We start from the raw sequence: 25,558 nt of genomic DNA, 5'->3' as shown, positions 1-25,558 counted from the left end.
TAAATTAAAACTTCGTTTAAAGCATTATAATTAAAAACATTCGCTTCTTTCTATCATGACCTAGACCTAGTAAAATAAAAAGACGTAAGACAAAAACAAAACTTTGTCCTAAATGTCCGTCATTAAAAAGTAAACAAAGTTATAAATAAATATGGCAGTTTGCATGCAATTAGTTTTAACCTTCGCGCCGCTTTGACGATCGGTTACACATTATATCACATTGTGGCTTATTCGGCCCATGTCAAGATGGCACTTTGTTAAGCTGACGTCGGCTTTGCGTAACGAACTGGTTAAGTATGAACTTGACATCATTGGGACGTTGTTGGCTAATGTTTGGATTATGTCGAGTTGAGACTTTACACATACGCCAATATACGACGTGTTCAACATAAACACACAACTTTAATATGTTTTTTTTTTCTTTGATAATCAAAATCAGGATTTGTATAGTAACACTAGCTGTCACCCGCGACTCCGTCCGCACGCAGTTAAAAAAAACTAAATGGGGGGGAGGGGTAAGAAAAATAGATGTTGGCCGATTCTCAGACCTACTGAATATGCTCACAAAATTTCATGAGAATCGGTCAAGCTGTTTCGGAGGAGTTTAACCACAAACACCGCGACACGAGAATTTTATATATTAGACTAGCTGTCGCCCGCGACTCCGTCCGCGCGCAGTTAAAAAATGGGGGGGGGAGGGTATGAAAAATAGATTTTGGCCGATTCTGAGACCTACTGAATATGCTCACAAAATTTCATGAGAATCGGTCAAGCCGTTTCGGAGGATTACGGGAACGAAAACTGTGACACGAGAATTTTATATATTAGATAATATAAGAGTTTATTTATAAGACAAAGATATTAAAAATAAAATAAATGATTTCAAATAAGAACATTTTTTAAAATGTAATAATTTTATTTGCAAGATATCGTTTTCGGATGTTGAAATCTAAGTCCTATCGTAAATTAACTACAAACGATTGGTAAGAGGGTTGATCCAGCGTCTCTTCTATCAGTCTTACACAGCTAAGCAATTACATAATCTCTACTTAATCACTGAGAACGGCGATCGGTTACCTTAAGTAAGGATTTGTCGTACATTTTATTCGGCTTTTGAATTAAATGAAAATTATGATAAATTCTCTCATTTACGAAGAATCTTAAAAAAACCTTAAATAAATAAATAAATTACCCATTAAACAACCTCTCTCTATATAATGGTAAGCTGTAACAGAACTCTTTTAGAGTTAAGCTTTCCAGTACAATACTTCATGTGTATGTACAAAGTTTAAATAAATAAATAAAACAAACCTTTCATTTATTTACTTAATCCATACTAACTTAATCGCTGGTTACAGTTTCTATGATTTAATTTTTTTTTAATTATTATACTTTACCAAGGTATAGATGTTGAAGAGGATGGATATATCAACACACCTTATTGGTTTACTAATTAACAAATAAATTAAAAAAAAAAAACACTTTTTAAACGTGGCATTTTATTTTTAAATCGAGCCATAACAATCTTTTAATTTTGACAGTCGTAAATTTTGCATCTGTATTTAATCGATTTTTGGCCAATTACCGGTTTATGTCACTGGCCGGTTTTGATCAAATAAATTTAAATATCGAATAAAATGGCGCATCTCTGTAAGTTGAATGAACCTTTTATTGATCCATTATTTTTGTTGTTCAATAGCTTAGTGGCTACATTTATGACGTTATTTCCTTTTTATAACGAATGCATATTAAAATTGATTATGAGAACCTTTTGCCATGTCAGACTAAGATTCGACTCCGTCCGCGCGGCATTAAGAAAAAACGTATTAAATGGCCTATGTGTTCTTCCAGACTATATTCTACACATGTGCCAAATTTCACCAAGATCCATTGAGCCGTTCCGGAGATACCTTCAAACATCCATCCAAACATTCGTATTTATAATATGAGTAAGATTTATTAAATAAAATAAAGTTTAACACCATTTAATGACGACACAATTTTGAAAAGATTATTTTAGGAATTATTGTTGTCTTGATATACGCGCCAACTGAATTTTATTACTTTAAAAACAATTAACTGCAACTTTCTGCTTTCGTGCCAACAACAGGAAGCCGTGATTGCTTATTGTTTTCAGAATTCGTGAAAAATTGCTCGCATGTGAATGAAATTTCGTGACGTAACTTTTTTAATATTCCAAAATATTTTCTCGTTGGTGGAAATATGTTTTTACGTAGGTGAACGGGTTGTTAATATTTTTTTTTTTACAAATGGACTTTGTGATATGAAATTGTCATACACACCGTACTGAAAATAAGTTCAAAAACTCTTTTTCCTTTAAAAAAAACAGATTATCAATGAGTAACATAGCCTTTAATTATTACCAGAATTATTTATTTAATTGTGTGTTAACGATGTGTCGAACAAAAATAAATTGATTATAATGTAACCCTTTTTTAACATATAACTAGTAAAACAAAAATATTCAATAAAAATAAGTAAATACTCTTCTAAATGTAATACTTATTTTATAATGAGAATAATAAAATTTTATAGTGACTAGCAAAGTGACAAAACGTAGCCAAATTTATGTAGCACTTGTGACGCATTCCGAGCGAGCTGCAAATTTTATGACGCAAATTAAAAGTTTGCTCCAATTTTATATAGATCCTTATAAATTTTGAGTCTTACATAGATATGATAACTTTCCATTTACCTACGGACATTTTTAATTTATATGCGACCAGAAAATCATTTCTGCGCAAACAAAAGAATAAGAGTATGGGATGAAACAGTGGCTGTTTTAGTAAAATGACATTGCATACCAATTTAACACATTTTGCTGAATTTATCATTATCGTGGGCGCGACAGTGCCCTCACCGGATGTTCGCGTTATTTTAAAACAGTTTTATATCTGCAGGTAACATGTGAGACGTAAAATAACGGCCGGATATCGGATGACTTGAAGATACGCTCCAGAAATTTAACTGAGAACGTAGCGTTTTGTTTTTATGGAAACTTCTTTGAAAGATTTTAAATTACATTTATTGCTAAGGATATCCGTTTAGTTAAGTTTTCTTAAATCTTTAATCTATTAAAAATGTTAATGATTTACATAAACAATTTATTATTTAAAATATAAATCGCAGAAAAACAATTTTTTTTCTGCTAGTCAATATATCACTAATTTATCTGGATTACCAGTTTGTGCACTTCAAAGAAAAACCTTAAATAGTTTTAAAACAGATAATTTATAAAAAACAGAATAAATACTGCAAAATATTCTTGACTAAATAAAACAAAGTCACAAAGTAAATAGCGTCGTATACTCAACCCTCTAGGTTGAGTATCTCCATAATTATAAATTAAAAAATTAGGAAAAAAATCCGTTTAAATTCACATTTTAGATATGAGAACACATTCAATTCACTTTGAGCCACTCAGCTTGATAAGAAAAAATCTTGAACTAAGTGTTCTAGAACATTTCAATCGTAAATTTATACGCAGAATAGTAAATACTCTTTTCTTTACAATATTGCTGCACATCTTACTAATATTATAAACGCGAAAGTTGTGATTGATGGATGAATTGTTTGTTTGAAAGTATCTCCGGAACGGCTCAACGAATCTTGATGAAATTTTGCATAAATGTAGAACATAAGCTATTTAATATAGTAGTAGTGTAATACTAAACACTACTACATTACTATAGTAATATACTACTAAAGTAGCTAATGTATTAAAAGCTAGTTTTATATAAAATACCCATTAACATTAATCTCTTAAAAACTGGACCTTATTTTAATTAACATGTCATAATCGTAAACATACTAATTATATCTAGATTTACATAAAACTGATATATCAAGTCTAGATTCTATATAATAAAAATCGATGTTTTTTTTATTTTAATATAACCAGTTCAATGTCGCCTTAGTGCGTTGACCTGCAGGTGATCTGACTAGATTGAAGGTCGGTAGTGTTTATGGGGATGTCCGTGCGTTGAACTGGCCTCGGATTATTTGTATCGTTAATTAAAATATTTCGACCTGAACAAGATTTTCTTGAATAACTTTATAATTAAATGTGTTTTTTTTTATAATATACTTTTATTTTTAATATATTTATTACTCGAGGAATATAATAAAAAATAACATTTTCGTAATTTAAAATGTTTTTAATTTGATCCTTTAGTTATTGACGTCTATTTATTTTACGGGTTTTTGGGATTCCTTAAAACATCTTGAGTACCGATTTGATTGAATTAATTATTTCACATTTTTACATATGTAGACGATTGCCATTGAAACAGACATATTATAAAATAACAATTTTACGAATTGATTACGACAATTTGTAAAAAACCTAACTTCACAACTTGATATTTCGATACGTCTAGTCCGATCATTAATTGACCAATTTTACTAACGGTAGGTGACTGATTCAGTAGGTATCAGTTTTTCTCCACATTCCCACATAATTTTGTGTGTTCAGGACTTACTTGGGGAAGGTTGTTCAGAAAGTAACTGTCAATAGATGCTTATTTGAGTTAGAAACAAGTCGGACAGAAAGATATTGTAAGAATGTATCACGGTATGATTTTTCCTCGTCGCGAAAACTTTTGGGAAACTCTTTTTGTTTTACACTTTTGTTTTTCTACATCCCAAAGTAATAAGAATCTATATGTGCCTATGTGTACTATCAAGGAGAAAATTCTCTATTTGCTACAATTTTTTTTAACGTAATTCAATCATTAAATTTACAAAATATTAACATAATTTTACTATTTTCAATACACCAAATATGTAACTGAGCGTACAACTTACAATCCATATCACAGTAATAAATATTTCGATGCAAAATTTTTTGTAGCGCGAATAAAAATCTCAAGATGGCGTCAACAATTAACACGCCACTGCAAGCGATCGCGTCCTACATTCGGTTCAGAAACTTTTAACTAAAGGAATTAAACCTTACTTTATTCTTATACTTATTTAATTATAAGGATTAAACTTGTAATTTCAATAAAAACTTTCTATTCATACTTACGGCTTATGTTACAATTTTGTTGTTTAATATCATGGCAAACTGGTAGCCTCTAGATGGCGTTAGAATCGAGTTAAAACGCGGTATAGTTTTACGATTTTTTTTTACTTTCGACAATCTCATTGTTTTTATTTATCTACCATGTTATTGTGCACTATCTTAGGTAGCTGTCCTCGTGCATTGTGCACGTGTTTATTGTTCTACGACAACTTTAATTAAATATTAATTAGTATCTAAGCTCAGTTACAATTCACACAGTGTGCAATGCGGCCGACCTTCGCGCGTTTGATGAATGCTGATCACATGATATAGGGCCTAATTGATGTGGGATGTTAGTTTTTAACAGTTATAACAGTTATAGAACTGTTACATTTAAGATGTAACGTGTAACGTGTGTGTAATATACAACGTATCAAACTTTAAATGTAACTTGTTTGGTACAAACATATTATATTGATAAAAATATAAGCATTGTTTTCCTATTATTTTCCTTTCTCATCAATCCCTCGTGCAAGTGAAACGTTCTATCCTATTTTTGGTTTAGCATTTTGTTTCACCTAACTATTTTTACGAGAAAGTATTCATATATTTTTTTTATTTTTTTACAACTAAAAATTAAATTAATTTTTCTACACATATAAAAACTGCTATTTTTAAATTCATCGCATAACTTTATAACTGTTATTTTTCGCTCCTCACATCACTAGAACAGAAGGAAGACCCGTGATTGTCCCTTTTAGGGCAGCAAGGACTCGACTCTAATGGCTAACAACAAAAGGCCGCCTTATTCGATAGTAAACAAAGCAGTAAATATCTGCATTATTCTCTTATACAAGGATGTCTTACTTTGTAAAAAGGTGTTTTAAATAACTAGTATTTGTTACATTATAACGTTTTCTATTTATACGTTTTAATATAGTACTCCTAATTAGAGTTATAAATATGGGAATAAAAAAATGACAAGTTGACGAAACTTTTTTTCATCGACACTACAATCTATTCTATGTTCCCAGATTCATCCATCATCCAGACTAATCATAATACAACATCGACCTAAACTTAAATGAAAAAATCTTTACAGTTTATGGACATTGTCAGTTAAATTATTTATCAGATCATATATTCATCACCAACATTTAATGACTAGACTTATTATATAAAATGTAGGTCATTTTCTACACAAGAATCCGATAAAAAAACCTCATTTACTAATGAGCTGAGGCAGAATTTTGAAGTGTACTCAAGACAGAAAACCGCTGCGACTAAGAAAAACTTATATATTACTAGCGACCCGCCCCGGCTTCGCACGGGTGCAATGCAAAATATACCTACTACAGAATAAATGCACAATTTATTTAAGGTACTTAAATGGATAAGGATTAATGCTGTATTGTTTAAAATCACTTCGTAAAAGAATAAAAATGGTTATGCTGGGTTATCCCTAAGAGATAGACATATACCATCGCGGACTTTTTTGTTGAACTTTTTAAGGTGAACAATACTGTAGTACATTATTTTGGTCTATCTCGTAGGGTTCAGCCAGCGTTTGCAATATAAGCGCAAAAAAACGTGCTTATTTACGACATCACATTAGAAAACTTTAAATTTATCAGTGTTTCTCTACTATATTATGTATTTATTATAATACAAACCTTCCTTAAGAATCACTCTATCTATTAAAAAAAACCGCGTCAAAATCCGTTGCGTAGTTTTAAAGATCTAAGCATACATATGGACATACAGCGAAAGCGACTTTGTTTTATACTATGTATATTGATTGATGCATAAGTTGCTTCGTAGATAGAGTAACAGAGTTGCGTCAATCGGAAAAGAACTTTGTCATCGTTTGCAACAACTAAAAACTGTCGCCGATCACTATCGCCTGCAACTGGAGTTGCCTCGCAATTCTGTTGCTCCGTCTGCAAAGGGCCTAAAAGCAAGAAAATTATCTGCACGCCATGAGACGCTAGATTATCCAAATTCCTTGTATGGTCAAACAAAGGCCGTTAGAATTCAAACAGATTAAAATCGCAGACGTAATGGATCGTCCGAGTTGGAATTTGAAATTCCAATCTAGCTAAACGAGGCGAATCGATGCGAACTGAAAATAAACGAAAGTATCAGTGAGTGGGAAACAAATGGAGACAAACCAATGCAGTGAAAGGTAGTACCTACTATTAGTACTTCAGTTATAAACTAGTTAAGGATTCAGTTTGACTATAACCTGGAAAAATAAACAAAATTTTTGCCTAGTAACCTATCGAAAAGCTTTTTGTGACTTTTTTTGACATTGACAAGAGGGGTTCTAGTGTGCTATCATATTAATTATTCCAATGCCAGGCCTAAAGTTAAACAGCAATTTTAGCGACTGTAAAATATGGACCGTGTATGGCAGATATCAATTGCTGATGCTACTTAGCTCGAAGCTGTTGGTACCGTTTATTTGGAAGAGTCCGTTTGTGACGGTCCTTAAAAGAACTGATATTACTCCTTTATCTTAAGAAGCAAAACGCACCAAATAAATTATTGAGGCTTGTATTTATTAAAATTAATCAATTTAGTACATCAACAGATTTTTCAATGTATTGAGATAGGTACTTAACGACGGCATATTGTTGTAGGTCCGGCAGAGCTACTCTCTATAGAATTATAAAAATGCTTTCAATCCTACATTGTAACTCAATTTGCGGCTGCCAATACATATGTACTACAATGTACAATGTGCACTTTCCACGCTATTGTAGCACTAAGTAAGTTAAAAGGCTAAGGGAATAACTAAGTCGACAAAATTGACGCCTTTGAAACTGCTTTTGGTTGCGTCATCATCAGGGGGCGCGGCAGTGCCCCAGCCGATGTGAACAGGATTATATTATACACATTTAACAACCATTAGAAGTACAGTACAGTAGTTTAAATGAACCTATATATCAAGTCAATTTGGATGAGTGACACGGATTTTTCTTTTGTTTGTTTTGACTGTATTATATTATCACGAAATATTAATATAATGGTCATTCTCGTTATTTAATTTTAAATATTAATTTTAAAGATATCAGAATTCCTATCTCCGCGGCGACCTACATCGTCAACTTTGTATTGAATCGCCATTCCGAAACTCTCAACCCGATCCTTGTGTAAAGTGCCTCTTACTTTGACTTGTTAGGGGATCGTAAAAATAATCTTAGATAAAAATAACAAGGGATGACGATCCGCAGATTAAGCAATATTACCTCCTTGTCTCAGTCTTTGTAGAAAATTTTCGATGAGTTTCGCTTGACCCGTCCTTAAAAAATGTTGTAAAGATTTTACAATAGATGGCTCTGTTCATTCTGATAAAGCAAAATTTTTTTCATTATCATTTAATCCCATTTGTTGTAACCACTTTTTACTTACTAGCATTTAACACACAGTTTTGTAAAAAAACAATGAGCGAACTACTTTAGTAAAATAACCTATGTAATTTTTCGATAGCGGTTAGTTAAAATTCAAAGTTTAACTCAAAAACTCCGAAATTAAATCATTTTATTGCTGACTTACATGAAAGTCAGCAATATAATAATTTGATTTCTCGTTAATCACAAAAGCGAGTTATTTACAAAGGGGATTTGTACTGAAGCAGAGGACTTGTACCCAAACTACATAGAATCTGCAAATCTGACAATATTAATGTTTATATACAGTTTGCAGTTATAAATATTAAAAAATATATTTATATAATTCACTTGATATTCTTGTAGTTTTATAATTTAACGACATCTTCCATAAGTCGTTAAATTACATTTAAGGTACATATTTCATTATGGAATATATTTATACGAGTAAATGATATTGCTTCACCTATTTATACTTTGTTAACTACGTTTCACTGCAAAGTTAACAACTTTCACAGTCCGTGTAACAATTTAATACCTTAAATATAGCAAATGCGAGAAGAAAATAAAAAAGTAATTTTCCCCTTAATCTTAATTAAGTTTAGCGAAACAATACAAAGTTCACAATAACCTGAAGCTTACCTAGTATTAACAGGGCCCAAAACAAACGGGAACAAAGAACTATACAGATTAAAAAATAAAAAGATTGAATATTTAAAAATAAATCAAATTAAGCAATCATCTCACACATGTCTAATTTTCTTAATTTCTCTTCTTTCTATCTTATTCTTTGTAGAAAAACATAAGTATTATTTTGGATACAAGCAATTCTCTCATATTTATACAAAAAAATCGTAAATAAATATATCTTTGTAAGATTTTTCCAGGTATAAAATTTTGCTGATATTTCGAAGCTATCGATTCATATCAGATTCCCCCCCTATACATTGGAATTTCAAATTTGACACCGAAGGCGGCGGTTTGCAGTATACCAGAAAATATATTTTTTTATCTAACAAGCACCGTTATTTGCGGCCGTGTTACCTTTTAAAAATATAAAAAAAACTATCACTAACGCAGCTTAATTATTTTTACAAAGCAGTAATTTAGGATTAATGACAAATTATTAAACGTGGAACACGTGCAAATATCAAAAGGCAACGAAAGAACATTTTTGAATTTAAACTACTTTCCCGCGATTCGCGCCTGAAAATAACTTTTAAAAGTGTTCCTGCTTCGCAAAAAAGTTGTATAAAAAGCCAGCTCCATTCGCGCCCTACATAACATAACACCCGACGCTTTCATTAGTTTTCGTAAAACTTTAATTTAAAACTGTCGGCTGGGGGTTTCGTTTTAAAGAGAATGGCAAAGCGCAGAGACAGAAATAAAATAATATAACGTCCGCAAAGTACACGTTCGCCGACAAATTGCTGCATTTTTTCATCAGGCGCTTTTTTATTTTGATTTATTAACGTTTTGAATATTTTAAGAAAGTAAATTAACTTTACTTTGTTACAATTTCTAATTTATTCTATAATAGAGTACTTTTTGTGCTAATAAATGGGGTTTAGCTTATATTTTATTACACTTTAATATTAATATTTCGAATACGCTTAGCGGTTAAAAAAGTAACGTTGGAAGCGGTTATCATGATGTACCGAATAAAAAACGATCGACCCCGACCTGGGGACGCAAGCGGTCGCATAATTTTACTAAACAGCCCATATAATTTCAGGGTCAATTTGACCCCTTTCAACATTCAATACAATGTCCGCAAGTGCGATACAGCTGGACACTTCTTCTATGTTCCGATTTATTTCTAATACTTTAAGTTGTTAGGATAGGGATACACTCTGGCCTTTATTTATTTAACATAGTTTGTGTATTCTAAAGAATAAGTAATACCTTAATTATTGACTAAAGTTATGCTACAATGTTACTGAAGTGATCTTTATCGATGAGATTGAGATTCTAATTAACCTCTTAAAATAATCCATTGATGTGCATTTTATGATATATGTATGTATACAAAATACAGTTTTCAAACATAAAATTAGTTTTAATTAACAATTTATTTGAGTTATAGTCCAGTGTATCCCAAACCTAATGTCTCGAGGTCAAGAAGTGGTGGCTATTGGATTTTTCGTGGATTAAATTTGGAAACAGTCCGCCATTTGCGGGGAATTGAAAGTCGGAGTATCGCCGCGCCCCAATAAATATGTAATACATGTACGACCGCCCGACCCGCGGCCAAATTGAAATTCTCTAAGATGAATAGAAAATTTCTCAACACTATTATATAATTCAATTTATAAATATAAATAAATTAAATGTAGCCCGAAGAGGTAGATAAAAGATACTGATTAAAATCTTGCCACACTTCTATGTTTCTTTCACACATCCATATATAGATTGCATTTTTTAACAATTGGTTAAATTAAAAAATTTATCTTTGTTCCAGGTTTCGCATGCAACCTTCAAGCTAACTAAACACAACAAGGGGGTACAGCAACCCTAATGCCAAAGGTAAATATCATGTTTTATAAAAAAATTAAGGAAAATGCTTAGAGCCATTAGCGAGAAATATCTCATTTATGCTATAAGTATTGTACATTATAAGAGCGTCGGTGGCTCAGGGGTTAAGCACTTGACTTGCAATCTGCAGGTCCTGGGTTCGAATCCCGCCATGTACCACTGTGTTTTCGATTTTCGATTTACATATGTACATTTGTCCGACGTTCTTACGGTGAAGGAAAACATCGTGATGCAACCTGCACATATCTGAGAAGAAATTCAATGATATGTGTGAAGTCAACCAACCCGCACTTGGCCAGCGTGGTTGACTATGGCCTAGTCACCCCTAACTTAGGGTAGGCTCCGAGCCCCTCGGTGGGGACGTATAGTGAGCTGATGATGATGATGATGATGATTGTACATTATAAATGAAGTAATAAATACGTAAACAATAGCGTATATAAATCTATTGACATTGAAAAAAACAAAACAATATTGAGAACAACAAAAACAGAAGATTTTAAATCCTTATAAGACGTATTCTATTCTCTTATTGTGAGATAATATGATTTAGGAGAAAAAAAAAACACGCAAATCGTAAATTCGTCTTCGCTGAGCATTATTCAAGTGTATGTCAAACCGCAAGCCCTGCGTCGACCTGCGCCAAATAAATAGAGGTAAGTTCGCCTCGTGACTTATTGCCTCGGGTTCCGTATATTTAACATGTAGCTTTAATTTCATTTGTAAGAGATGAAGATTTGTGCGTTGTCAATACATTTTTACTATCGGTAACCACTTTTTTTTATTCCACTCTAATGAACTCTAGAGCAACATCTATTAAAAAATACTACAGAATTTTCAATTTAATAAAGTTAATCAGTTTATTTGTGTCTTTATAATTTTTTTTTTTTAATTAATAGGCAAGCCTATGTGTTCTTCCAGACTATGATCTACATCTATATGTTACCACGAGATCTATTGAACCGTTCCGGAGATACCTTCTTATAAACTTCCATCAATGCATCTAAACATTCGCATTTATAATATTAGTAACATTCTCGTACAATAAATAAAACAGAAACGGACGTAAAAGTCTTAACAGAAAATTTATTAATGATTCCTACAAGGAACCCCAACGTGGAATAAACATAAAGACGTAACTATATCACAAACATATCCATCGTATTAACCAGAAGTGGAACACCCCATGCTATATTTTAATGGATTTCTTTCCTTAAAATATTTTTTGCTTTAAAAATACCAAGGAAGGAAATATCGAGGCTGGAGCGATATTTATTTGGTCTCACATCGCGGCCACCATATTTCACCTCGATGCCTCCCGCGTCCCGCCCTCTGAATTATTTATATGATCAAGATAGAAAGAAATTTATTTTGTTATCTCGGATTTAGTCGAAGACACTAAAGTTGGACCGCATTTGATACGCATGATAGATGTTAAACTATTTATCAATCGTTTCATCGGATATACGAGCATGACGCCATCTTGATTTATTATATGAATTTGGCGGGAAACTGTTACAAATCATTTCCCACCAAAACTCATTTCAACATAGTTTAAAATTTTAATAAAATTTAATTTTCAATCTCTTATTTTGTTATTTACCCGTTTACACTTGACTGACCGATAAAATGACAAAATGGTCGTTAAAAGCGAAAATGCGGAGAGAGAAATGAATTGTCAAAAAAGCCTTTCCCGCCACAAATTGGCGCCGCAACATTCCTTTGAAAGTTGTCGATGGCCGGCAACCGGAAAAGGAAGGCCCAGAGGATTTAATTATCGAATCTTAGGCGTCGCTTCTCGAACAAAGAAGTTAATTTATTTAACCGCTCGGTTAACAACGCCATCTGGCGGGAATGGAATCGCCACTTACAATAATGTTCGCATCGAAAAGTTTTAATACTGTTTAAACATTTGGGAGATGAAATGGAAGTTTTTAATGTTGGTCATTCAGTGATAGAGTTTTAGCCATCATTGCTTTTCTGAATTTTAAATGACAGACTATTAGATATTTAAATTACATATTTTAAACAATCTATGTTTTTAATTTGATGCTCGATTTTCCTCGAGATATCTTCGTTCTTCGCTCTATTAAAGTCAGTCTTTGTGTCTGTTATATTTTAAATTGAATTTGCTACGAGTTTCATTTTAATTGGCTGTCGTAGTCAAGATTTTCATGTTGCGTCTTTATGAGATCTTTTACTATAAAGAAGATTCTTTACATAGAAAATTTTGTGTGCCTTTATAAGACGTGACATACATAATGAAAAAAAAAAAGTTTACTATCGTGCGTTGTGTACATATCTCTTACAAATCTAGCAGTTAGATTAGACAGTCGAATAATATAAAACATTAAAATACCAAGGTCGAAAAGTGGGACGTTCGTCAGAATTTTTCACTTTTAATTTAAAAATCAGATTTAGTCTATGGTTCATTGAAAGAGATCTGATAGGTCCGTCGTCACCGGAGCCCGGGACGACCGCAATAAAGAGTGTCTGTTACAATCTGTTACATCTGAAACAAAATGATTTAATCATTGTCTTTTATCTTCATTTCTTTTTGGTTTCTATCTTTTATTTCTTTTTTGGTCGCATCAAAAGATATCTCTATTATTCTCAAAATTTTTCTATTTCATTTCATATTTAATCTTTGGAAATATTTCTAAACTTTTTATCATAATTTTAACGATGTACAAACAGACATAAATCATGTATAACTTTCAAATGTGTAATCTTACTTAACTATTATTGTCAGTGAATTATACGTTGATTTATTCAATAAAACTTGGAAAATTGTACTTAGGTTAGGTTAGGTTAACAGTCGCGGTGCTAATTTATTTATCAGAAAGTGTATTTTCAGATGAGAGCGGCGGTGGTGACGACGGCAACAGCGGCGTGTGTGGCATTACTCGCTGCCCTGGTAGCCGGGGATGGTATGTACACATTGTTTAACTTATGGTGGTGATTCAATAAATATATGTACCAACATTTCAAGTAAGAATCGAACTTGTCGATTCGAGATCAACCTTCTAGGCTACATGGGTTACTATTAGGTGTATTTTGGTACGCTATAAATATAATTAATACTAGCTGTCCCCCGCGACTCCGTCCGCGCGCAGTTAAAAAAAATGAAAAATAGATGTTGGCCGATTCTCAGACCTAATGAATATGCTCACAAAATTTCATGAGAATCGGTCAAGCCGTTTCGGAGGAGTACGGTGACGAAAACTGTGACACGAGAATTTTATATATTAGATATTACAAGCTTATTATCCAGTTTTCAATATTAATTCCTAAGATTTCTGACAGCATTAAATGTAGTAGTGGCCAACAAAAGCGGATGCCGCCATTGTGAGTCGACGTCGAGTAAGTTGTTACCAAATGAATTGTTTGAACAATACATCATTCCAATCTGCCGATGGCCGACCTCTTTTAGTTTGGCCGAAATGTCAGCAAATAAAGTTAATGGATCCCTTCGTTGACGATACACATGGACATTTTAGTTAACAAACAGATAGATAAAACTCTTGATTCGAAATTCGCAACAAACCAAAATAGTGGAAAGTCTTCTTGTTCGATTCAAAGATTGTTACATCGCGAAAGTGAAGAAATAAATAAACCGATAATATATTTAAATAAAATTTATATTCTATATAAAAAAGTAAATACATATTTAAAAATTACAATTCAACATGGATGTTAAATTTAAAGTGTTGTAAAAGAAAATTTCTCACGTTCTAACTTTACATTCATAAACGAAGAAACTTTACTTCAAGTCTTGATTATTATAACCAATATTACATTCGGTAAACTCGTCGACTGTGTGTCAGAGAAATCGCAAAGTTACTCTGCTCCCGTTAATTACTTTCCAAACATTATGGAGCGACTACAGCAAAGTTTAATAACAAATATTGATATATGAGTTAAATAGATGCGAAATAATACCATTTTCATATCTATTACAACTTTCCTAAGGTACAATTTTCTTATTTCTAAGAATTTTGTTAGTTAATTCTTACAAGTAATAAAGCAAAGTAACGCAGATTTATTTGACAGCGTTCATAGGACAAACTGATAACGTTGTGCCTGAAATTAGATGTTGAATATGCAATAAAGCAAAGTTGAATTTTAGCAACAATCATTGAACTGTCACTTACTTCCATAATCAGACTAAAGTTAAGAACTCATACCGTTTAAAAATATAGATATCCGCAAGCGCACCTTTCGCCCAACATATCAGTAACTATCAAATTTATAAATAACGATTTAACTAAGTCCGATTAAAATAATCTACGAATATTATAATATTATCAACTTATTTTTGATGATATTCGTCACTCGAGACAGCAGTGTGTATCAATGTAAAGAAAACAAAACCAAGTAGTCACGCCGCGGATGAGTCTCTTTTCTTATCATGACCTACAGCCACCTAAATATATCAACCCTCAGCTAACGTGGTTAAGATTCCATCTAAATATACCAAACTCAGTAATGTTTATGAAAAGGTGGCAATTAATAAAGCGGCCATCTGAATTCGCCGAAATAGCAAGACGACCGCTGTACATAGACATCTGCAATTGCAGACGCATTGCCTACTTTTAATAGACAAAGGGGACGCGTCGAAAGGGAAGGTCAACAATAAACTCCTTCAATAAAAATGCGAAAACTCACAATATGAAATCGACGGTAAAACTACATGTAATTGAGAAAATGCTTGAAAGTTACTTTATTTATTTTCCGATATTTATATTTCATATTCATTTATTAAAATTTACAAAATATATTATATAAAAAATAGTATACCACCGGCTGCGAAATCCCATGACTCCAGTGGTGAGGGCCACAGATACAGGAACCTCCTCACTATGCGCGCGGTTTCTAAAATAAATGCCTTTTGTATCAGGCCCTTAATCCAACTGTTTAGTGAGAGCTTCTTAAATATTTATATTATTATTATATTATGACATTTGCTCATTCAGATTGTTATTAGGTTGAGTTTTAACAACAAGCTATGAAATATATTCGTCAAAGCGTAGGAATGTTAACGTTTTCTTCATTTTACGAATACCAAATGAAACGTTTTGAAGGCGATTATTAAAACGAGTCGTACCAGTTCGAAAGCTCTTCAAGCCTATATATAAATCATATTACTTTCGACCTAAAGTTTCGTTCATTAAATATAATATGCCTTCAAACTCATTGGAAATGAACTCTTATATGTAAATATCTTTCAAAACGCCACTCAGAAAGTTTCGGATCCTTTAATGATCTACTGTATCGTGTCAAACTTGTAATCTGAAAATGTTTCAAATAATCTATATATATAAAGGAAAGTTGTGTTAGTTACACTATTTATAACTCAAGAACGGCTGAATCGATTTAACTGAAAATTGGTGGGCAGGTAGCTTAGAACTAGGAAACGGACATAGGATAATTTTTACCCCGTTTTCTATTTTTTATTCCGCGCGGTCAGAGTCGCGGGTAAAAGCTAGTTTGTAATAAAAAATCTTTGCTAAAATAAATTATAAGACAAAAGTATTTGCTCGTGAATGTGGTATTGTTGTCAAAAAAACGTGTTTCTCTTTGTTGAAGAAGCAAATACATTCGAAACATGAATCAATAGAAGTGATAATACAATGCAAAACGTAATCTACGATCTGTTATCTCTAGGTAATATGTCTAGTTAGACATGCCAGCATTTTTTTCTTACTGACGCGTGACTTTTGCGCTACAAACCATTATGACTAGTATTTTGGGAATTTTTTCGAATGTCCACTCTATAACTGATTACATCTCTTTGTTTAGAAGCGAAAGTAGATTCAGTGGAGAGCGCGAGCGAGTCCACAGGATCATCACAAGAGGAGGGCGAATGGGTGTCGAAGGAGGCGTGGATGCGGGCACCGGCGGGTGGTGTGGCGGTGCGCAGCGGCGAAGACGCGCTACTGACTTGCGTGGTGCTCGGAGCACGCGGCCGGCCCGTTCTGTGGAAGCGAGCTCGAGATCTGCAGCTGCTGACGGCGGGGGGCGTCAGAGTCACCAGGGATGACAGGGTGCGCGTGTTGCATGATGATTGTAAGTTATTACTTTGACATATTGTCAAATCATAACATGACATTATTTTTTTAAAATCAGATATTAAAAAACATAATACTTTCAATAAGTCAGAATGTACAGGAATGGTCCCTTAATATCATATTGAATTTAAAAATTCTAACCTATAATTTTTACTTGTAATACTTAGGTTTGTTTCGTAGTTATATGAAAAGTACACACAGATTGGCTGTAACAACTACAGTACCAACGGCATTTGATAATTATGCAATAAAAACCATTTACATTAATCGTTGAACAAACATTTGAGGTTAATGGAACAAATTATCGATTTGGGTGACCGGTCAAGCGCGGAATGTAGTTCATTGCATACTCCATTGTAAAAACACTTCAGTGTTATGTCTAACCTCGAACACATAACTAAATTAAACGCAACCTAATTAATATTACCAAATCAATTGGGACTAACAGGCTCGAAGGACCATGCACTAAGATTATATCTTGTTTAAAACCCGATTTACCGCCATCTATCGGAAAAATCAATTTGAAATAATTTTACCCTATTTTACATATTTCTTTATTTGTATAAATTAATAAATAACGACAACCATAGCTATATATATTATTGTATTTTAATGTATTGTGTTTTATTTTTTTTTAAACTAGAGGCAACAAAAGGTACACTTTGCTTTCTCGCCACGTCGCCTCTTTGTGGCGCGATCTCAGAATTTTATCACGCATTTTCAGTAATAAGTGTTTTGCCTATAAACTTAACGAGTCCAGCCAGATTTATTTCATGCAAGCGAAATTCGTTTTTATTTACTTCAACAGAAGTTTCGTTTTTCATCGACAACTCTATTCTGATTACAACTGGATAGTGATTGAAGATTTAATGTCTGCTACATTTTTGTAAGCAACGTTCGCTTTAAGGGAAAAAGCTTGCTTTTAAGACTTATTGTGTCTTTTACTTCGGTCTTAATTTATTATACTAAGTTCTTTCTGACTAGATGTCTGGGAATTGGTAAAATGTACTTACTTATCTTAAAATTTAACTCTGTTTTAAAATTATTGAAACCATTTTTTCTATCTTCTATGCAATTGTAGCAGAAGTTTTAAATGTCAATGATTTTTTTTTTTATTTAACACAATTATTACCAGTCAAGAGAGAGAGAAGTTCTTTAAGAACAGTTCATTAAAATTTTTGTATTAACGAAAATTACATAAAAAATATAATAATTTGAGCCAGTTCGCGTTTAAATTAAACTTTGAGGCAATTAATCAATAAGCTATAATTCCCACACCAGCCGAGGAGCCCATCAAAGGCCCTGGTATCAGGAAGGGTGGCGACGTGTGGGCACTGGTAATCAAATCGGTGAAGCCTTCAGACGCCGGCCTCTACATGTGCGAACTTAACACGGAGCCGCCTGTCAGGAGCTTCCATCGGCTAACTGGTAAGTTATGATACCAAAAAACAGAAGGATTTCACAGGATTTTTCTCCTTGTTTAACACTTAATAAAATAACTATAAGAACTAAATGATACTGTAATGTTTATAAGCCCGTATTTTCTGTAGACAAGAGAATCTAAAATCGTATTGTTTTTCTAGTTATATCCCGCGGTCTCACTCCGCCCGAGAATCAGAACGCAACTGACACGTACTCAGCCAACATCCCCACTCTGTCCTCGCTGGCATTGGCTCACAATTACACGGAGTGCTGCCTCGCCGCCAACGTGAGCGCCAGCTGTCTCGGCTTCTGCAGCATTCAGACCATCCTGGAGGGCACCGGCCAAGATCCCGAGCTCTGCCAACCCGATTTCCCTGCAATCGTCAAGTGAGACTTTATACCATTCTGTTGTTTGCTAGTTCAATATCTCTTTTGTATTTTACATTGAATCTAGTTTAGCTATGAGGATACAAGAATTTTTCTGTCATTTTCAAGCTTTTTTTAGTTCAGAATCTGCGAATTTTTATGTCGTACAACGCCTAAGCCATCAGGATGTTAAACACTAATGAAATATAGTAGCGAACTATTCCATAGTCCATTGTAACCTCGTGATCCACCAACATTGTCATTACAAATTATAAAAAAAAAGAATAGATCGAAGTACCAACACTTGGAATATTGTTAGATGCATGGCGGACGGTCGCAACCACGTGCCCTGCTGCGTGCAGGAACGAGTGCCCGACATCTGCCAGGACGTGTGTCGCGGAGAGTTTACCCCTGTCACAGATAACATCAAGACTCACTACTCCTGCGCCACTTACATGGAAAAGACTCTCGCTTGTATCGTCGAGGGAATTGGTAAGTTAAATAGAGAACAACATAAAGTCAACTCCGCTTGAAGTGTAAAAGTTTTCCATACATAAAAGCGATTGAAATTGCAATGTACAAGTTTATTCAGAGTAAAGAAATCGATTTTACTATTCACATTTTGTTCCAGAACTGTTGCCAAGTCCACCAGAAGACGTGGAAGTTGAGCCGCTGAACGAGAAACAACTGAACGTATCCTGGAATCCTCCGGTAGAGAACTCGGAGACTGTCACAGAGTATATTGTCAACGTGACCACTCTGCGCTCCTTCGATGCACATCTGATAGATCCCTCTGAGAGTTCGATAAAGACTAACGAGTCAAAAACCAGCCAGTCAATGACGTATAAAGTTCAGGCGAATAAAACCTCCTTTGTCGTGAACGATTTGCTGCCGTTCACGATGTACGAGGTGACAGTAACCTCGTTCAATATTCACGGCTCCAGTCTACCGAGCTATAGTGTAAGGTGGGTCTGAATTGAATTGGAACTTACTTTCAATTTGAATGATTTAAATAAGTATTATGTCTAAAAAACTAACCAAGTTAAGAAAATATCTGCACTTCCATCATGTTCTCATTATTTTTTCTCAGAATAATCGTTTCAAATTAAACAAAATCAAGCCTAACGTTTTATTTTTAATTAATGTACCATACGTAAATTGACATATATCAACAGATCACTAACCCTGACTCCCGGCAAGATGAAGACTACACAAGTAGCACCAGCGCCAAAGCTCCCTGACGTCAGAGGATGCTGCATCTCAGCCGGGGTCAACCATTACGGCTGCGTAGAGAAACTATGCGATCCCACAAAGACATATGAAATTGACGTAAGTTAGAAATCCACGAAAAATCTACCCTGAATCTCTCTTTTACTATCAAGAAGTTTTCTGTAGTTCTTTCGTTCTTGATTCGGGATAGTATCTTCGTGTTACTGGGACTTGTTACTGAATTTATGTTCATAAATCATTGGCAATGGTTGCACTTTTTCGAAGATTTTCTATTTGCAATTTAGTAATTACATGGTCAAAATAAGTTAGTTGTAACATTTCTTTAAAATTTGCTGGAAAACCATTATTTAAAGACATTATCGACATTATTATAGTGAAAATTCTACTGAAATATTGTCCACATTTAGAACAATGCAATCTTCAGCGATGCGAAACAATAGCCTTAACTATTTCAGTATTGATCAAATACTCTCTTGAGAATCCTACGGTCGGTATGACTATGAATACGAATTAAATAACTCGAAATATAATAAAACTGACTACGAATCTGGTTATTTCGATTGAGATAAAAATATTTTACGTTAGGAAAATTTGCACCGTACAGTTTTACAAATTGGACATAGTGGCCATTTGGTAAATTAAAAATATAAAAAACTAACAAAACACTTTTTAAATTGTGGCACAATCATTCAACGCACATCACGATCATCAGTGACTAACAGATCATCAGCTCGTTCCGTTTGTAACGCGTAGCTGCAGGTGACAGACCTGATGATCTGCGCGCCGTGGGCGGGAGCCACTTTCGGGTGTCTCGCCAACGGGATGGATCACACGCCGTGTTGTCGCGCCCGCGGCCTCCCCGAGTCCTGTCTGCCTCTCTGCAGCGGGAACATCACCACGCTAGACTTCAATCACTTCAAGTTAGTCAACAAAACGTTTTAACTAAAAATAATTATCAAAACTGGCAAAGTACTTAAGTAAAATACGAACGACAATTTCTCTCAAATAATCATTAATTTCACAATTGAACTGATGTTCAATGACGGTCAAAGAACGATATTTTTTAAAGTAATTTGCACATAAAAATTGACGCCTTTAAGTGATTCTATTCCACTTCTTAATTGTATCAATAACGAAGTTTCTACTTGTAAATAAAAACCAGTAAATAAACAAACCGATTTCTATGTTTCTTCTTTTATTTATATGTTATTTTTCATGTTGACTAGATGCCTCCGCTACATGAGTGCGTACACAAACTGCTTACTGCAAGGCTACGGCGTGTTGCCGGGCGCGCCGAGCCGGCTGCACCTCACCAACATTGACACGGACTACGCCGTGGTGCACTGGGCGCCGCCCGCCGCCCTCGCAGACACCGTGCAACACTACAACCTGCATTACAAGGCCCTAGCCCTCGATGATGACTACATCATACTCAAAAAGGTACATTTTAGAGAACTAGAGGAATGCTTAAAGACAATAAGTACCACAAATGACACATGTGTCAGGTGATTCTGTTTTTTTTTTTAATTCTCTTCATGTTTAATGGTCTATAGGTCCATTCGCCCTACATCTTGGAGAACTTGGAATCAAACAGCGATTACGAGATCTACGTGGAGGCGGTCAACGAGCACGGGGTCGGGGACGCCTCTCCCAGGCTCATATTCAGGACTCAAAGTCAGGTACAAATTTACCACTATACCGTAGTACGTAGTAGTACGCTATCATATTTGCATAAGCTAGTCTGATGTGAAGAAGAAATACCAATATGGTTATCTCTTTCTAATGTATGTGTTTTATAGGTGATAGAAGAAGAGGAGATATCAGCGAACGCGTACAACGTGACGGCGTGCTGCGAGAGAGTGTCGCTGGCGGGCGTGTGCATGCCGCTCTGCTCCTACGACGCCAAGATGTCTGACCTGCGCACGCTGGCGCCGCTCTGCGCACAAGAGTTCCACAAGCTGCTGCGCTGCGGCGCTGGAGGTAACACACCGCTTGGGACATAGAAATAGTGCACAGACGGATAACGTTAGACAAGCTTGTAACTTCTAATCTATTATATCTACACCTGACTTTTCTTTCACAATGTGTGTAAATCAACTCAACTATACTTAAATATGTTATATCAGGTCGTAACCACGAGGAATGCTGCGCGCGACGTGGCGTGCCGGCGCATTGCCGCGGCGTGTGCGCTTCTGCCCACGCCGGCGGAGTCAACGTCTGCGTGCCCTACATCGGCAACATCGTGCAGTGCTTCGAAGAGGGTACGCAGTAGACAGATCTTCTACAACATAAACCGGTTCTTGATTGAAGGAACTAATCATAAGACCCGTAGAGACAAGAATCCTGGTCTTCCTTGGTCTTGTTACATGTTATATGTGTATAGGTACCGGTATCCTGCCGGGTCCTCCACGCGAGCTGCACGCGGTGGTGTCGGGTGAGGGCAAACTGTTCCTGGAGTGGGCACCTCCGGCGGACGGAGCCAACGCCACCTCCTACACCGTGCACTGGCAGCTCGTCGGCAACAACTCTCAACCTTACTACTACAACACGCTGCAGTTGGATAATGTAATAGTTCATTTAAAATTTTACATGACGTTAGTAATAATAAAATAGTTAAAAACTAAACCTTCTTAGGTAGTTCCAGCCAGATTCATGTTTACATAATATATATATATATATATATAAAAGAAAGTCGTGTTAGTTACACTATTTATAACTCAAGAACGGCTGAATCGATTTGACTGAAAATTGGTGGGCAGGTAGCTTAGAACCAGGAATAGGACATAGGATAATTTTTAACCCGTTTTCTATTTTTTATTTCGCGCGGACGGAGTCGCGGGTAAAAGCTAGTAGTTAATAAAACATAACTCTACAAATAGCTCGACATTCTGTGCCCATGGATCGGTTTTGGTTAAATACTTCAACAATTCTAACTTAAATATGAAACGATATTTTTGAGAAAAAGGTTTTTCTTCTAACATGTATTACTCCTTTATAAATAAAAATGCAAAACGGATAACATTAAATATTTCTACAGCCTTTGTGTAACAATAGGTATTTGAATGTCCTAAATATTCCAAAGCAAGTAAAAGGAAACTTCGAAGTTCGCTTCTCACATTCGGCAATAAACTATTCACGTGACTGATTTCAAGTAGCGAGCTTTGCAACCTCTATAGAGCAAGTTTCCTGTTCTCGCTACTTGTGTACAGATGCAAATACTACTCCAAGTTATCCATAAGTTATTAAATTTTCATGTAGGAAATAGTTACGTGTAGTCCGTTAGGAGTTGTATATTGTGTAAATATAGTTTCCAAACTACATAGCTACAGTTGTGTGTGATTTTAGGACATACCATAAGAAAACTAAAATAGGAGACCAAAACCGTCATCAGAGATAGTTTTGACGTTGTTACATCAATAAAGTATCTTGGTTAAAACCAATTTAACAACAGTTTTCGAAATTTACATAGCTTAGAGTATTTCGAACTTAACTTTCCGCTGTGTGTGATATTAAAGTTTGTCGTTCAGAAATTGAACGTTACGGAGCCGATGGCGCGCATCGTGGACTTGGAGCCGAACGCGACGTACCATGTGTTCGTAGTGGCTGCCAACGAGCACGGCACCTCGTTGCCCTCCAGCATGCTGCTCCTCAACATCACAGATAAAGGTACACCTTAACATTTACTGACGGAACTAAGTGTCAACGCATGGAGACAGCTTCAAGCAGCCTACGGTGGCAGATTCAAGTTGAATGATATCTATTTAATGATTTATTTTTTTATTTTCTAACGTTCTTAAAGTCAAAAATGTTGTGCTCAGATTCCGAGAAGGAGGTATCAGGCATTCCGTCGCCGCCGCACTCGCTGGCGGTCTCCTCTCACTCCGCCACTTGGCTGACTCTCACCTGGCAGCCGCCGCAGTTCTCACTGCCAGATGAGAAAATCACATACACGTACGTACTGTTACAAACATCCCGTCGTCGGAGTTCTTTAGAGGTCCGAATACTCCAGCGGCCGGACAATTTTTTAATGTATTTGCCATTAAGTTAATTCATTTTTAACAATCGAATGATGTTAATAATATCGTTTTCTTCCAGGTTATTCTACAAGTCGCCAAGTCAGATAGGTGTTGCCAACGTGACGCGCATAGAGACGACAGTGCCGGGTCACACGCTGGAAAAGTTGGCACCTAACACGCAGTACGTGGTGTGGGTGACCGCGCACGCCGCCGCCGGAGACTCTCTGCCCTCGGAGACCTTGCTCGCCTGGACAGACCCAGCGTATCCCGCATACGTTGAGGTACGAAGACATGTTTTGGTCGTTCATTAGGAAAAAAATGGATTCAACTGATTTTAATAAAAACCATATCTTAATTCTTAAATAATCGACTATAACAGTACGACTTAGGGTCCTACAAGAAGCGAGCATATATCTTTCTTAAAGGCCGGCAACGCATCTCCAGTTCCTCTAGTGTTGCGGATGTCCATGGGCGTCGATGATCACCTTGATGTTCCCACCACTCCTTTGCCCCCTTCTCTTATAAAAAAATCAGTAACGTAGAATACTAGATATAATTCAATGTTGCAGCCACCGACCGTGAACCCGGTGAACCTCGTGGTGGAAGGTTCCAGTATGACGATACTCTGCATCGCTATGGGCACACCCACGCCCACCATTTCATTGTACATATCGGGTAAGACTTAAAGAATAAGTTGCAACAGTTTGTTAAAACCATCGTATCCATTCTTAGTACAACTCGAATTTGCAAGAAGTAATGTTGTTGACCGACGAAAAGATCAGACAGGACATAGTTAAACATTCTAGACGCTTACAAATCCATCGTAAATGTATTAAAGCTCATGTATAAGGCTGTTAGTATAATTAATACATCTTTAATGTCCCTTGCGTTTGATAAATGGTTGTTTAAGAAATATAAGATACCATGTTATTAAGATCAAGCATCTTGCAACCATGTCGTGTTCAGGTCGCTTAGTCCGACAAGAGGTGACGCGGCACATGGTGACGGTGATCCACAACGTGACGCGGGACATGGACCAGATCTCGTGTTACGCGGACAATGGCTACGGCACACCCATGCAGGCCTCCAGGAAGATCAATATATCACGTCAGTGCACTAATCATTCAAGACTATTATTATCCAAGTCAAGTTATAAAAAAAAAGTGTAAACAGATCAACTGTACTTCAAATGTAACAATTCAATTTAAATGAGTCGAACGCAGATAGTTTCGTTGCACCTATATATTTTACACTTTACTGGATTATTAATAGCGTAAAACAGGCAATGAATTTATTTTATGAATTAAATAAAAACGTAATAAGTAGCCTATGTGTTCTTCCAGGCTATGTTCTACAACTGTGCTAAATTTCATCAAGATTCGTTGAGTCGTTCCGGAGATACCTTCAAACAAACATCCATCCATCTAAACTTTCGCATTTATAATATTAGTAAGAGTAACATGTACATTGGAAAGTAATCAGGAAAATGATTGTTCAATT

At 35.2% G+C, this 25,558-nt stretch overlaps 1 protein-coding gene across 2 annotated transcripts in view; it reads left to right on the top strand.

The window, feature by feature from the left end:
* The window catches only part of LOC106713237 (Ig-like and fibronectin type-III domain-containing protein 2), a 75,154-nt gene that overhangs the window by 41,143 nt on the left and 8,453 nt on the right, over positions 1 to 25,558 (top strand). Inside the window, exons 2-20 of one of the 2 annotated variants that reach the window (XM_045681329.1) lie at positions 10,880 to 10,944; positions 13,811 to 13,883; positions 16,756 to 17,022; positions 18,306 to 18,452; positions 18,608 to 18,833; positions 19,132 to 19,304; positions 19,444 to 19,777; positions 19,988 to 20,141; positions 20,802 to 20,962; positions 21,269 to 21,482; positions 21,596 to 21,721; positions 21,842 to 22,022; positions 22,169 to 22,303; positions 22,426 to 22,607; positions 23,570 to 23,708; positions 23,861 to 23,993; positions 24,138 to 24,339; positions 24,628 to 24,733; positions 25,025 to 25,165. In XM_045681329.1, the coding sequence (XP_045537285.1) occupies positions 10,936 to 10,944; positions 13,811 to 13,883; positions 16,756 to 17,022; positions 18,306 to 18,452; positions 18,608 to 18,833; positions 19,132 to 19,304; positions 19,444 to 19,777; positions 19,988 to 20,141; positions 20,802 to 20,962; positions 21,269 to 21,482; positions 21,596 to 21,721; positions 21,842 to 22,022; positions 22,169 to 22,303; positions 22,426 to 22,607; positions 23,570 to 23,708; positions 23,861 to 23,993; positions 24,138 to 24,339; positions 24,628 to 24,733; positions 25,025 to 25,165 (3,103 nt within the window). In that variant the 5' untranslated portion in view covers positions 10,880 to 10,935. Of the gene's footprint in view, positions 1 to 10,879; positions 10,945 to 13,810; positions 13,884 to 16,755; positions 17,023 to 18,305; positions 18,453 to 18,607; positions 18,834 to 19,131; positions 19,305 to 19,443; positions 19,778 to 19,987; positions 20,142 to 20,795; positions 20,963 to 21,268; positions 21,483 to 21,595; positions 21,722 to 21,841; positions 22,023 to 22,168; positions 22,304 to 22,425; positions 22,608 to 23,569; positions 23,709 to 23,860; positions 23,994 to 24,137; positions 24,340 to 24,627; positions 24,734 to 25,024; positions 25,166 to 25,558 lie in introns of both variants that reach the window. The other variant, XM_045681328.1, reaches the window with a different exon arrangement.

Source organism: Papilio machaon, chromosome 15, assembly GCF_912999745.1.
Source record: "Papilio machaon chromosome 15, ilPapMach1.1, whole genome shotgun sequence".
NCBI classification, from domain to species: domain Eukaryota; kingdom Metazoa; phylum Arthropoda; class Insecta; order Lepidoptera; family Papilionidae; genus Papilio; species Papilio machaon.
Note: the sequence above shows the minus strand (reverse complement) of the source record. Positions and strands in the feature narration are given on the sequence as shown.